The 13,314-nt window shown below is 40.8% G+C and overlaps 1 protein-coding gene across 2 annotated transcripts in view; it reads left to right on the top strand.

Moving 5' to 3' along the window:
* The window catches only part of ZC3H7B (zinc finger CCCH-type containing 7B), a 69,182-nt gene that overhangs the window by 48,319 nt on the left and 7,549 nt on the right, over positions 1 to 13,314 (top strand). For both annotated transcript variants that reach the window (XM_020787862.3, XM_020787860.3), the window contains exons 18-21: positions 6,276 to 6,409; positions 8,143 to 8,248; positions 10,655 to 10,763; positions 12,914 to 13,044. In XM_020787862.3, the coding sequence (XP_020643521.2) occupies positions 6,276 to 6,409; positions 8,143 to 8,248; positions 10,655 to 10,763; positions 12,914 to 13,044 (480 nt within the window). The remainder of the gene's footprint in view (positions 1 to 6,275; positions 6,410 to 8,142; positions 8,249 to 10,654; positions 10,764 to 12,913; positions 13,045 to 13,314) is intronic.

Below are 13,314 nucleotides of genomic sequence, written 5' to 3'. Positions count from 1 at the left end.
ATTCATAAACTGGAAGTTTTTTGAGGAATTATTATCTACACTGATGGTCAGCAGTGGCACTCCAGTTTCAGACTAGAGTCCTTTCTATCCCTGCTTAGGGATGCAAGGATCATACAGTGGACCCTCAATCTACGAAATTAATCTGTATTGGAACAAGTTGAAAAGTCTGTAGGTCAAGGGTCCATTTCCCATAGGAATGCATTGAAAACCCTGTAATCCATAACCGGCCCAAGAAACCCCCTCACATAAAATTTAAATAGACACCTTAGCTTTCCGAAGCCTTCTAGGGGTCCCCTGCCACTGCCGGAGGCCTCTCAGAGGTCCCTTGCTGCCACCATCACCACTGCCTGAGGCCTCTGAGGACTTTGTTGCCTCTGCCGGAGGCCTCTCGGAGGTCCCCCGCCCCCACCGATGCAGGCTTTCCCAGGGTGGACCAGGCCTACCAGGGGAGGGCTTCCCCTGGTAGGCCCAGTCTACTGCCCGGGAAAGCCTGGTAGACCAGGCCTACCGGGGGAGGACTTCCCCCGGTAGGCCCAGTCTACTCCCCAGGAAAGCCTGGGGAGTAGACCGGGCCTACTGGGGGAAGCCTTCCCCCAGTAGGCCCGGTCTACTCCCCAGGCTTTCCTGGGGAGTAGACTGGGCCTACCAAGGGAAGCCCTCCCCTGGTAGGCCCGGTCCTCCCTGGGAAAGCCTGTGTCGGGGAGGGGGAATCTCCAGAGGCCTTCCCTGCCACCATGGGAGGCCTCTCAGAGGTTCCCCCCCTGCCGATAGTGCCTCTGAAGCACGATCAGCAGCGGGGGGGGGCCTCCGAAATGCCTCCCATGGCAGCAGAGAAGCCCTGGAAGGCATCTGGAGGCATGATCGGTGGCCTACGGACTAGAAGGGGGAGGCGGGGAAAGTGCCAATTTTGAATTTGGCACTTTCCCCCTCCCCCTTCTGGTCCGTAGGTCAATTCTCCGGCTGCAAGTCAATTGGAAATCTTGCAGCCGGAGAAGTCCATACCTCGCAAAGTACGCATGTCGAAGGTCCATTGTTTATACAACATCAAACACCTGTTGAGGTATGACTGCTTTACAAGTAAAACGGAACTAGAGGAAGGGAGTTTCAGGATTAGGAGAACCTCAGGGTTTGCAGAAACAGAGAAGTCTTTAGAAAAACCACTAAAGTTTCTGAAGACTAGAATAAGAAGTGCGCCAATGAGAACTGATTATCTTCATTGATTACAAAATGCTGAGTGTCTTTTAGAGTGGAAGAAATACACTGAAGGGAGATTGGAACAGGTATCCTGAAAGAGGACATGGCTAGAAGAAGCAAGGAACAAGAACAAGTCACATTGAAACTTTTGTTACAGGTCTTCTGTGCTCTGTTACTGAGTTAAAGCTCTTCCCTTTCCCCCTTGAAGTATGCCAGTTGCCTTTTTTGGAATAATAGACCTAAGCATGGTTGTGCCAAAATTGTAAACCACATAATTGGAATGGTTTGATTGCAAACTTTATATTGTAATTTTGGCTCCATGACAATAGCTGCTCCTATTCTTTGGAGCCTGTTGGATTTAGTTAATCAGCTGGATGCATAGAAGCCTCTTGTTTCCACATATAAATGGTATGTGTCTTGTCTTTACAAATACAGTCATGTATAATGAGCATATGCTTACTTAATTTCTTTCCCCATCTTTTGCCAAGTGAACATAGGTTTACCTGGCAAGGAAGCATATTCAAGGCCTTTGGGCTCCTTACCTCTGAAGACTTCAGTTTATGGTTTCTCTGTGTTCTCTGAAGAGGCACTTTGAATTGCCAGTGCTCATTAGAAGGAGCTTTATATGGCTTAATTAGTGCTATCTTTTTACACAGTGACCCAGGCTTTGAACAAATCCAACTTTTGTCATACTTTGGAGAAGATACCCTACTCAAATTGTGTCATGGGCTAGTAGTTAAAATTACAATATGTATTGGATTCTTAGATAGCTTTGTGTCTTTTCTTAGGGTGTACAAAGACTAGACAGGAATCAGTGTCATTTATTCCAGTGTTATTAGCAGATCGTTTTGTAGAAGGGAGTCTCTCTGTTCTCTTGTAACATTCTTCTAATTTTGCTTTAATAAGTTGCAACTAGATAAATGTCAGAAGTGAATACATTGAAACATTACATAACATCAGAAGTGACTTGGTAGCACATAGCATCATTGGATGTTTTTTTCTTAATTACCAAACAATGATATACAGTAGTGACAAGATGAGTGAAATAGGTACCAAAGCTCTATAGGACCATTCCCAGCCACAAAGCAAAAAACAGTAATTTCACAGCTTAAACTTAAATGAATGAACTTCTGAATATTTATTCTCTATTTAAAAAAACAATAATCTTTAAAAAACATTTTAACATCAGAAATACTCCTTTTAATGTTTGTTTAACCAGGGAGAAGTTAATACGTCCCCCACCAAGTCATTTAGTTTGTTCCTGATTGGCAAGGTGAAGTTCAGATTTTCCTTCTATAATGTCAATCTTTCAGCAGTGTTTATGTTTAGAATGTTCAAGCTGATAACCAATTTATAAGAAAGCTAGAAACACAGAGGTTTTTCCTCCATCAAAGGGCTTTTGTCAGTCAGTATTATTGCACCTGAGCCTGGAAATGTCTGTTCCCTTACAAGATAAGCAAATTTGATATTTTAAATGTATTTGATCTGTTTTACAGACCGAAAAGGCACCTTTGTCTGCATGGGGGGTGGTGTAAAGCAGCTTTTTTAAAAAAATCATAATTAAAAAATTGTTTGTGCAAAATTCCCTAATTTAGTACAGAACAAGAACAGACTGTTTGCTATATTTGTGCCAAATCTGGTGCTGAACCAAGGGCCAGATTCAAATTTTGTTTATGGATGGCCCCATTTTTTAGTATTGCATTATGGAGTCCCGATTTCGTCTTTTGCACAATATCTATTGCATGCAGCAGTAACAAGCTGCAGCTGCTATTTGTTTCATTTACAGTATATCTTTCCTTTCTCCCAATAAACTCAAGGTAGCACACACAGCTATCCTCCTCCTCATTTTATAATCCTCTGAAAAAGGTCAGGCTGAGGCAGTGGGACTGGCCCAAAGTCATCCAGTAAGTTCATAACCAATAGGAATTTGAATCTATGTCTTGAGAGTCCTAGATGAATACTGACAATTATACCACACTAGTTAAATGCTCCTTTATATAAGCAGCCTTCTGAAAAGGCATGATGTTTAGATCTAACTTGAATACATAGAGACCTTACTGTACTCAGCAGGACTTACTTTTGAGTTGATACATAGGATTGTGCTGCAACATGTTTTTTTTTTTAAAAAATCTGTAGAAAGTATTGTGCAACAGATTATGTGAGAGCCATAGTTTGCATAATTGGCACTCCAGAAGCAATGATATCCACAGTAACTTCATACATCCAAGATCCCTGGCATTTGAGTTTCATTTTAATGTTGTTAATTTCTTTATAAAGAATGGCATGGCACTTTCAATAGTACTGTCAAAAGTACTGATGTTTACAACCTTCTACTGTGTATTCACCTTCCTGTAGAGGTACTAGATGTGCACTATGGCAAATGAATGCAGGAATGGGTGATGCCTTTATTGGACCATTAAGAAAATAAGACAAAAAATAGAGCAAGCTTTTGATGATGATTTGTTTTCCTCAGGCTCTGCACCAGGTTATCAAGGATAGCTCCAAAATAACACATTTATATTAAATATTAAAGCAAATGAAGGCGCTCTTTTCTTCTTCCTCCTCTGTGTTCCTATTTTTCCTGCATGTAATTTCTTCCTCTTAAGTACATGATGTACAGCCTTGAGACAATAATCCTGCAGTGTGTTTCAGCCTCTGATTCTCCTTCCCTCTTTTTTTGTCCTTTCCCCCCTCCTTTCATAAATTCAAAGCAGACACAAATTATTCTTCACAAATTAGTAGGGGTTTCCTCCTCTATTCATATTGATGTTCATTCAAAGCTGAATGCCTTGAAAGTTGAAAGCAGACATTCAGAATAGAAAGCAGTGGCCAGTGTCTTGCTGAGATAGAGAGTTGATATCTACAATACATCAAACTGTACATTTCACCTCAAAAGGATGAGCATGGTGATATAGTGAAAATACCTTTTGAAATGTAAAACCCACTTGAGAGTGTAACGGTTGGAAGAAAGCACCTTCACATTAATTGTCTTATGTTTCCTAGGGTCCACTTGTGGTGGTCATTTATAAACTGCCTAGATTGCTGTGTGTGTGGATTGCTCTCTGTATGTGTTTACGTTCTTCAGTCATATTTGTCTTTGGTAATCATGTGAATGAACTTAAGCCTAGGAATGTAAAAGAGTTTATTTGTTTATTCAGTTTCTACCTTGCCTTTTTGGGAAAGCTTTTGACTATGTGCCAAAAATTCGGTTCTTTATTTACCCCAGTGGGCAAAAGGTGTAACCAGAGATTATCTGAGGTTATTTGGAGGTGCAATTAATGTGAAGGTTTATTTAAATCACAGCAGATAAACAAGGAATAAGATATGTGAAATGAAGGCACAATGTAAAAGAATTTGTTCATTTATTTGTTACACTTGTGTGCCACACATAAACTGCCCAACACTATGTTGGGCAGTTTACATCCAAAGTAAAGCAAACATAAAATGATTCATAAATTATATATTGAAAAAATTAAACCGCATATACCTTTATACATAATACAACAGCAGTTGTCTAATAACCAAGAACCGAAGCAGTAGCAAGTGGGAATGAAAGATTTTTCGGTTTATAAAACATTAAGGGAGGATGCTCTCAAAGGCTTTGATACACAGTCTAGTTTTCTGCATCTTCTTAAAAGCTATGATGGAGGGGGCCAGGTTCATCTCCACCAGAAGAGTATTCCAAAGGAATGGGGCCACTAGTGAGAAGGCCATGTTTCTAGTAGATTATGTCCAGGCCTCCCTTGGTGTGGCAGCCTAGAGGAGCATGGCCTGAAAGGATTGGCTGTCAGGGATGCTTTTAGGGAAAGACACTCTAATAACTAGCAAGGTCCCAAACTGTGGAGGGCTTTATAGGTAAGTACCAACACCTTAAATCTGGCCCAGCACAACGTGAATAACCAGTGCAGGCAGGCTAGGACCAGGGAAATGTAATTGGACTTCTTCATACTTGACACGTGTTGAAGTTTTCAGGTCAGAGGAAAATCAGTGAATTCCTAACACAATACAATGCAGTGATAAAATAAAAATTGTAAAGCAGAACAATCTAGTTAAAGGCATCAGATGAAATTACAATTGTGCAAAATTAGCCACAGTTAGCCCTTTATAAAACACTGTATTTGCCCCTAACCTTCTACCAGCCCTCTAGTTGAAGCTCACTGTATTCAGCAGTCTTTGGGCGAAAGATTGACAGAGACATAAAACTGTCTATTCCAAGGAGAAGGTTCTTGAAGACTCAGGGAATAATAATAATAAAACAGCCTTGCAAGGACACTTTAAATATTGACAAGTATTATTTGACATAATCTTTGGTGCATGCAGTCTTCTTCATTAGATGATGATGATTATCAGAATGATGAGGGTATTCCAACCTAAATACGTCAAATCTATGCTGTTACAGGGTTTAGATAGCCTATACTACCAATTACAGTAGATGGAGCAGTAGCTAATAGTGGGAAATCTTTAGTGATGGAAACTCAGCAGCGGGATCATAAAGATGGTTTATACTGTGAGTTTTGTACTGTGTTGTTCAATCTTTTTCTTTGTCTATATCCCATATTACTGGAAAACGGAAGCAGATGGCTTGTCAGTTTTTGGAAGAAATATACTGTAGTAGAGACCAAATTTTATTGAAGTTAACCACATTGAAAGGCCATTGTGCAGATGATTTTCACTTCCAGCTGTCTGTCCTTAGCACCATTGGTCATGTGCTTGCAATAAGGACAGCCTGCTGGAGGCAGGAACCATTTCTACTTCGTATTCTCTCCAGAATCTGTGTTGTATGCCTCCGTGTGTGTCACTCAATCACCGTTCATGTGGTGGTGGGTGGCTAGAGAATGACTTTCTGGAAATAAGCAGCAAAAATAATATACAGTATTTGTATAGTACCAGCCATTCTAGCCTGATTGTATCTCAGAGTCTTGATTTTTCCAACCTTGTTTTGGTATTTATTTCTACTTGACTATTCTCATAAAAGAACATGGACATGGCAAAACACATGTCATCTTAATACATCTAGATTATTCAGTTATGGAACAGACACTCCCTAGATGACCTTACCTTCCCCTCTTTTCTGATTTTAGGCTTCCACTAGGACTTCCACATCAAACACTTTTGACCTTCAGATGAAGTTTGTATGTGGCCAGTGTTGGAGAAACGGGCAGGTGGTGGAACCAGACAAAGACCTCAAATACTGTAGTGCCAAAGCACGCCACTGGTAGGTGTTCTTCCCTATTCTACTACAGGTGTACCTCTGTATACTATATTAATGTGTCCTCCGGGACGTTAAGTCATGCAAAAATTTTGTAAACCGATATGCAGGTTGCATTAGGAATGGGGGTGGTGCTAGAAACCTCTAGGCGCAATGTATCCTGGGGAAACCTTTTCTTATAGCGGAAAAAGAAAAAGAACGTAACCTGGGGCATTATTTTCTATGGATTTCGGTTCATGAACCAAAAATTACGTAAACCGAGGCTTTAGTAAAATGAGGTGCCACTGTATCTCCCCTTATCACAAATGTCCCCTGTTACATTCCCCTCTTGATAAAACTTTCCTTTTCAGTAGACTGTAGAAGTGTCTTTGGCTTTTAACTGAGGTGGTGCCAAGCCTACTTACTTTTCTGGAGGAACCTGCGATAAAGAGATTATGAAATTAGAAGTGAAGTGATAAATGGCATCTGGACCATCACTTTGCTTTTGTGGCATTCAGCACTTGTTTTAATGCAGTATTTTCAGTAAAATTTTCAGTAAAAAGGTAGCATTTTCTTGATTAAAATTGGAGGCAGTCATTAGTGTTGCACTGTAAGGTACACCACCCACCTGAGTAACTCCCAGATAAATGGGCAGGCAATTGCAGGGCAGTCCATTTTCATATTACATCTTGTTACCTTTGCAGACCCAGGAAAGAAAGTTTGCTTTCTATGTGATATATCAAGAGATAGTCTGATCCTTTCTGACTGCAGTACAGGTGGTGTCTAGGAAATACTACGCTGTTTCCCCCAAAATAAGCCCTAACCTGAAAATAAGCCCTAGTGTGATTTTTCAGGATGCTCATAATATAAGCCCTACCCCCAAAATAAGCCCTAGTTACATGGAACCCTGCCCTACATCATTGTGCAGCAACCAGAAGATGACATGACTGTATTTTCAGTGAAACACCTTTCTTTCAGGATAACTGATGAGTTTCACGAACCTTATTCCAGCAAGGGAAGGAGGAAACTGTCTTGCACAGGGCACCCCACTCTGGATATTGTAGAGAGGCAAACACCTGTGACACTTACCTATGTATTCCATTCATGTATCACATTTTCCCTATAGAGTTCAGGACTTCTCAGACAGGCTTCCTGCAGTTCAGGCAGTGGTTAGTTTACAAGTTGTTTTAAAGTTATTGAATCATGTATGTCTTCAGGCTAATAAAGTAGACCTGCACATGTTAGTTTACTTTTTTCAAGGTCTAGTGCCATCCTTTTCACGGCACACAGTTAGTCCTTGTCATTAAGTTTTGGAATTGTCTTTTTAATATGTATAGAACAGGGTTTAGATTACAGGGCTAGAAAGTCTATCTAAATACGGCTTTTCCTATTATTGCTTTAATTTATTTTGATTAATAATGTTTTTGCCCTTTTCATGGCTGAGCTTGGAAAAGTTGCTGTATTTTTAGACCATCAGAATCCACCAGTAAATGTGAATTCCAAACCATTGGCCATGCTGCCTATGGGATTCTGGAAACTGTAGTCCAATTTTTTTAAGTTTTCCAAACTCTGATTATGGCATAGAAGTCTCTTTCCATGTGATTTTGGGTGTGGTGATTTGAATTATTCTCTGATTTCCCAAAATATTAAACTCTGTAATAAGAATGAATTAATTCTAAATGTTTCTGTGGAGTGATGTAATGTTTTCGTATCAAGTTTGTTTTGCTCATCCTTCAACACATTTCTACCTTGTAACACAGCTGGACCAAGGAACGCCGGGTCCTTCTAGTGATGTCCAAAGCAAAAAGAAAGTGGGTATCTGTCCGACCACTGCCTTCCATCCGCAACTTCCCTCAGCAGTATGATGTAAGTAATACATCTTTAGCAGACAACTTCTTTTTGTTCGTGCTTGATTTGGGTATGAAGTGAGAAAAGACTCAGAATTCAGATATTGGAGCAGGAAGTACTCTGTAGATAGGATGATGACAGACAAGGGCTAGCCAAAGGCCAAGACAGGTCAGTGGTACAGTACTGAGACAAGAGTGGATACCTGTTGGAATCACCCATCAAATTTGGTTCTTGATTAATCTTTGTCTCATGAAGAACTGGTTAGCTCTGAAAGTGGGAATTGAGTGTGATATTTCACCTTAGATTGCCTTTCTCTCATACTGGGAAGTGCAGTGTGTGTAAAATAAGTTTGCAACATTCCTGAGTTTGCTTATTACCAGAAGAGGTGTAGCATCATTTTTTGGCATATGAAGAACTGACTTCAAGTTGATTCAAGTATGTGTTTTACAAAAGAGCTTGTGAAGAAGGATCAACTTGTCAACAGCTGAACACAACAGCAGTTTTTTGTATATAACTTTTCTAACGAGGCAGGAGAGCTGAAAATAACTGAACTTTGGTAAAGAGTGATCAAGAATAAAGACATATGAATGTATTCAAACAAGGAAACATTCACTGCATACTTCCCACATCCCCTTTGGACCAAATCCCCTCTTTTTGGAAATTCTTTTACAAGCATAACTCTTTGCTCTTAAAATATAGAGTTTCTGCTATGAAGAAAACTGTTGTTTTTCAGACTACTCTTAATCTCAGCCAAAAGGGCAAGTAGGTACAAGGACATGAAGAATTTCACTTGTATCTCTCTCTGGATTGCTAAGAGGTTGTGTTTGTTCTGTTTTCTTGGGAGCAGTGATTAAATCTGTTTCTAATCTGAATGTCAGCCTTATTTGTCCTTCAGGCCCAACATATTCTGTTTGCATATGTGAGTGGTGATTAAGAACAAATGACTTAAGGAAAGAGAGAAAGAGAAGTTACAAGTAGTGTTTTGGAGACCATTCTGTTATTCCAGATGAACAATGTTGGCTATGAATGGGGAATAGTTGGCTGTGATGTGGCTCTGGATGTGGTTTTCTCATAACTGATGAAACTTTCATGTGGTAGAGTCAGGGGTCACTATTGCCTGGATTCATGCCCTTGGCTTAGTCAAAGCCTGCTTTTAGCAGTCTAAGCTTCTTATGAAATGGAGGAATCTAACCTTGATTTGGCTCTGTTTCCGGAATGGGAGAAGAGATCTGACCCAAAATAACTTTTGATGTAAGTGAAGGGAGGAGAGTTGCCTGGTTAGTCTCTGAAACATATATCTGAGCTTTATAATGACAATAGAGTAGTCCTAGATCAAGCTGGAATTTTTGGCATGTATACATTACTGAAACAGCTACGATGGCTTGGGCATGTTGTGAGAATGCTGATGGTCGGATTCCAAAGGATCTCCTGTATGGAGAATTAGTGCAGGGAAATTCTGGTGAATTCTTGTAGTGAAAAAAATCCAAAAGTCCCATACCTAGTTATATCATCTCTGAAAACTAATGGTCCCAGCAGGGGGTCTTGGGAGTGCAACATCTGGAGGAACACAAATTCCTCACCTCTCTGTAAGCAGCTTCAGAAAACTGAGAGGGAAAAGCAAAAAGGAAGTGGGTGAAGAATCAAGAATTAGAGGATAAAGAAAAGCAAATCTTAGAGGTTGAAAAGAGGAAGGATAACCTAGGAAAGCATTCAGCTTACCTGTAGCTGCATGTAAAGAAAATCAAATTTTCCTGTCTCAATTGAGAAGCAGGCGTGTTGGTGCTGTTACTCAATCAATCCGGGGGTGGGGGGAGCACCTGTAGAGGAGCCCAGAGCTCCAGGCCCTGTGATGCAGAGACGGAGATGATACGGTATGCTGTATAGTGGGTTTTTCTCTTTTTGACAGTGTCATCCTCATGGAAACTGGTAATCCTTATGTGACCTTTTCCACTAGTAGTGATGAGCTTGAGCAGATCTTCAGGCATTGTCCCTGCATGCTTACAGATTGGAGAGGATCCTGAATTTTAGTAGAAGGCCCAGGATTAATGTCAGATCAGTCTTTATGGAAGGCTTCCTTGAAGAACTCTGATGGCTGGCGGTGGGTCTGGCCAGGGCTGGCATTCCCCTTTTCTCCCTTCACACACAACTCACAGCCTCCCCTTCCCCTGATCCCCACTCACACAAAGTCCTTTTTTAGTGCTTCAGGGTTACAGTACAGCGGCAGTTTGGGCTTCAGTTGCAGGCTGCACCAAAGGCTTGCCTACCAGAGCCTTGTGGGAGTCCAATTAGAAACATAATGTATTACGAATCTGTGTTTGATGTTGCACTTTTATTGGTAGCTTTATTTTGTTGTTGTCATCGTCTGGTTCTTCATGAGAAAGGAGACATTTTTTAGGGTACTGTGTTCTATTTCTCTCCCCGCAGTTATGTATCCATGTCCAAAATGGCAGGAAGTGCCAGTATGTTGGAAACTGCTCCTTTGCCCACAGCCCTGAAGAGAGAGAGATGTGGACCTTCATGAAAGAAAATAAGAGTGAGTGGAACATATGTGAGGGAGTTTGGGAAATTTCTCTCTTTTGTCTCCCCTTCCACCCATTTTCCGGGATGAGAAAACAGATACACTGAGCTTAGTCCTAGTCCACTGGTTGGGATGCGTGGTTTAGGAAGTGAGGTCGGTACTTGTTAAGTCACTCCCTTCTGCTCTCTCCAAAATTATCCCCCCTCCTGTTCTTATGTTAACTGAGGCTTTACATTGCTTGAACACCAGTGCATACTATAATCCTCTCAAGGTGGGAATTAAAACCATGGCTTGAAGTAATTTTGCAAACCACAGTTTTGTGAAATCTTGGTTAATGTGAGAAAGGGATTAGTGAGATGATGCTAGAGCGGCTGACATATGCAAGAACATCTGTGAAGCTGGTCCCCATGTTGCAAAGCATTATTTCTATGAACTTTTAATTTGATCCAGACAATTGTAGGCTGGAATTGAACTATACAAATATGCTGCATTTGTTTTCCTGCTGGCTGAACCACTGCCTTTAGAGTCCATGCTGCTCTAGACTTAGATCTTTAATGTCACTAATACATTTCAACAGTTTGCCCCTACTCTATTTGTTCTGTGCATTAAAACATAGGCCTCTTGTTGTATCCAAATAGTTGCTCTGACCAGTTACTGTATATATTCCATACAATCCATACAGAACATCACACTATTATAGGAATGAAAAATGTTTTGGGATGTGCTCCTTTTATAAATGCAGTACATTGCCTAGTTCTAGCAGTGTTTGGGGATGTGCCATTTGAATTTTTTTGGACTCCAGCTTCCAGAATTCTCCAAGAATTCCTCTGACAGAATTCTGGGAGTTCCAGTCAGTTGTACTGCTTTGGGAAGCACCCTCTATTGACCCTGACTATGATGCTCAGGAAGCATTGTTTCCACTTCCTCTCAAGAAGCACTGCAGCAGGAAATAGGCCTAGAATGTGGCCTCTGAAGGTAGGTTTTGCTCCAGATGAGGGAAATATAAAAGTCTGTGGGTTTGGGTCTGTGGACTGGAACTCCCAGAATTCTGTCAGGGAACTCTCAGAGACCTCTAGGAACCAACACTGAAAAAATCTAAACAGTACATCCCTGGTAGTGTTATTTTGGGAAATTTTAGGTAGCTCGTTTACCACGCATCCAAAGAGAAGGATATTAGAAAAGATACTATTTTGATCACAGGTATCTATCCAAAGGAAACAGCATGCCTTTCATTTCATCATATGGAGGTAAAAAAGTTGGGTAAATGTCTGCTTCATGTTAGCCTTCTTTTCCTCTATATCTTTGTTTTCTCTTTCTACAACTTAGGTTGTGAAGCTGCCTATTTCTCTCACTAAAGATGCTGAGATATCTTTTGTGTTTTGCATGAGCACTTATTGCAGTGGACTACAGATCTAATTGATCTTGATTTTCAGCTGGGAGTACATTCTCCTTAAAATGCCTTCAGCTAAGATCAAGCTATAGCAAAATGGTAGACCAAATGTTTTGCAGTTGGAAGTCCTAGATTCAGCCCCTGTCGCTTCAGTTCATGGCAGGAAAAGCCCTTCTTCTGAAACCATGGCCAGTCCCCATGAACTATGAGTGGGCAACATTCAATCCCTAGAAGTTTAAAAAATAAAACAATGTTTTTTTTTCTCCGAAAGGCCCCTTGAGCCTTATAGATAAAGGGGCCAATTTTACCATTTATTTCAGGGCCCCCAATCCCCCCTGAAATTTTAACTAAAACAGTTTGCCCATTAGAGAGCACAGTAGGCTTTTTAGTTTTTAAAACCTCTGGTTTTTAAACTCAAATCTGTTTTATAGTTAACTTAAAAACCCATTATAGCAACTTATAAAATACATATTCACTATACTGGGAAAAAACATTTAGAAAAACATTAAATATGCACATTTGCCTTCTTGGCCATACCTTTTTTATACCACTACCCCCGTTGAGAGTGCAGCCCCCTCCCAGTTACTGGCAAATCTGATTCCACTAAGATCACTCAGCTCTGTTGTACACAGTACCAAGTTGGATGGATAAATTGTTTGCCTTTCTTACAAGAACAGTATCCTGTAATTCCTATTTAAAGCTTTCCTTTTTAGAGAGGTATATGTGGCAGGATAGAAAGGAGGCTCTGTCTAATCAAACTGACATTTCCTTACAGTTTTGGATATGCAGCAGACTTATGACATGTGGCTGAAAAAACACAATCCTGGAAAACCTGGTGAGGGGACACCTCTAACTTCACGAGAAGGGGAAAAGCAGATCCAGATGCCCACTGACTATGCTGACATGGTAAAATCTCTTCTTCTTACTGTAGTTTTGCTTTTGTTTTGTAGGAGTTTCTGACAGAAGTATACCACTGAATAAGACACATAGGGACAACCAACTGCTCTAGAAGGGGGGGCTCAGTGCAGTCCACACATGGAGTCAGAGGCAACTCAATGGTTTATGGCAGTCATACACCTAGTTAGGAAGGTGCGGTGGACCTCCGTATCAATCCACGCCCAGTGACACGAATAGGTGTCTGACCAGCCCTTGCCCTTTTGGTGTGACTTCAACCTA

Source organism: Pogona vitticeps, chromosome 5, assembly GCF_051106095.1.
Source record: "Pogona vitticeps strain Pit_001003342236 chromosome 5, PviZW2.1, whole genome shotgun sequence".
NCBI lineage: Eukaryota > Metazoa > Chordata > Lepidosauria > Squamata > Agamidae > Pogona > Pogona vitticeps.
Note: the sequence above shows the minus strand (reverse complement) of the source record. Positions and strands in the feature narration are given on the sequence as shown.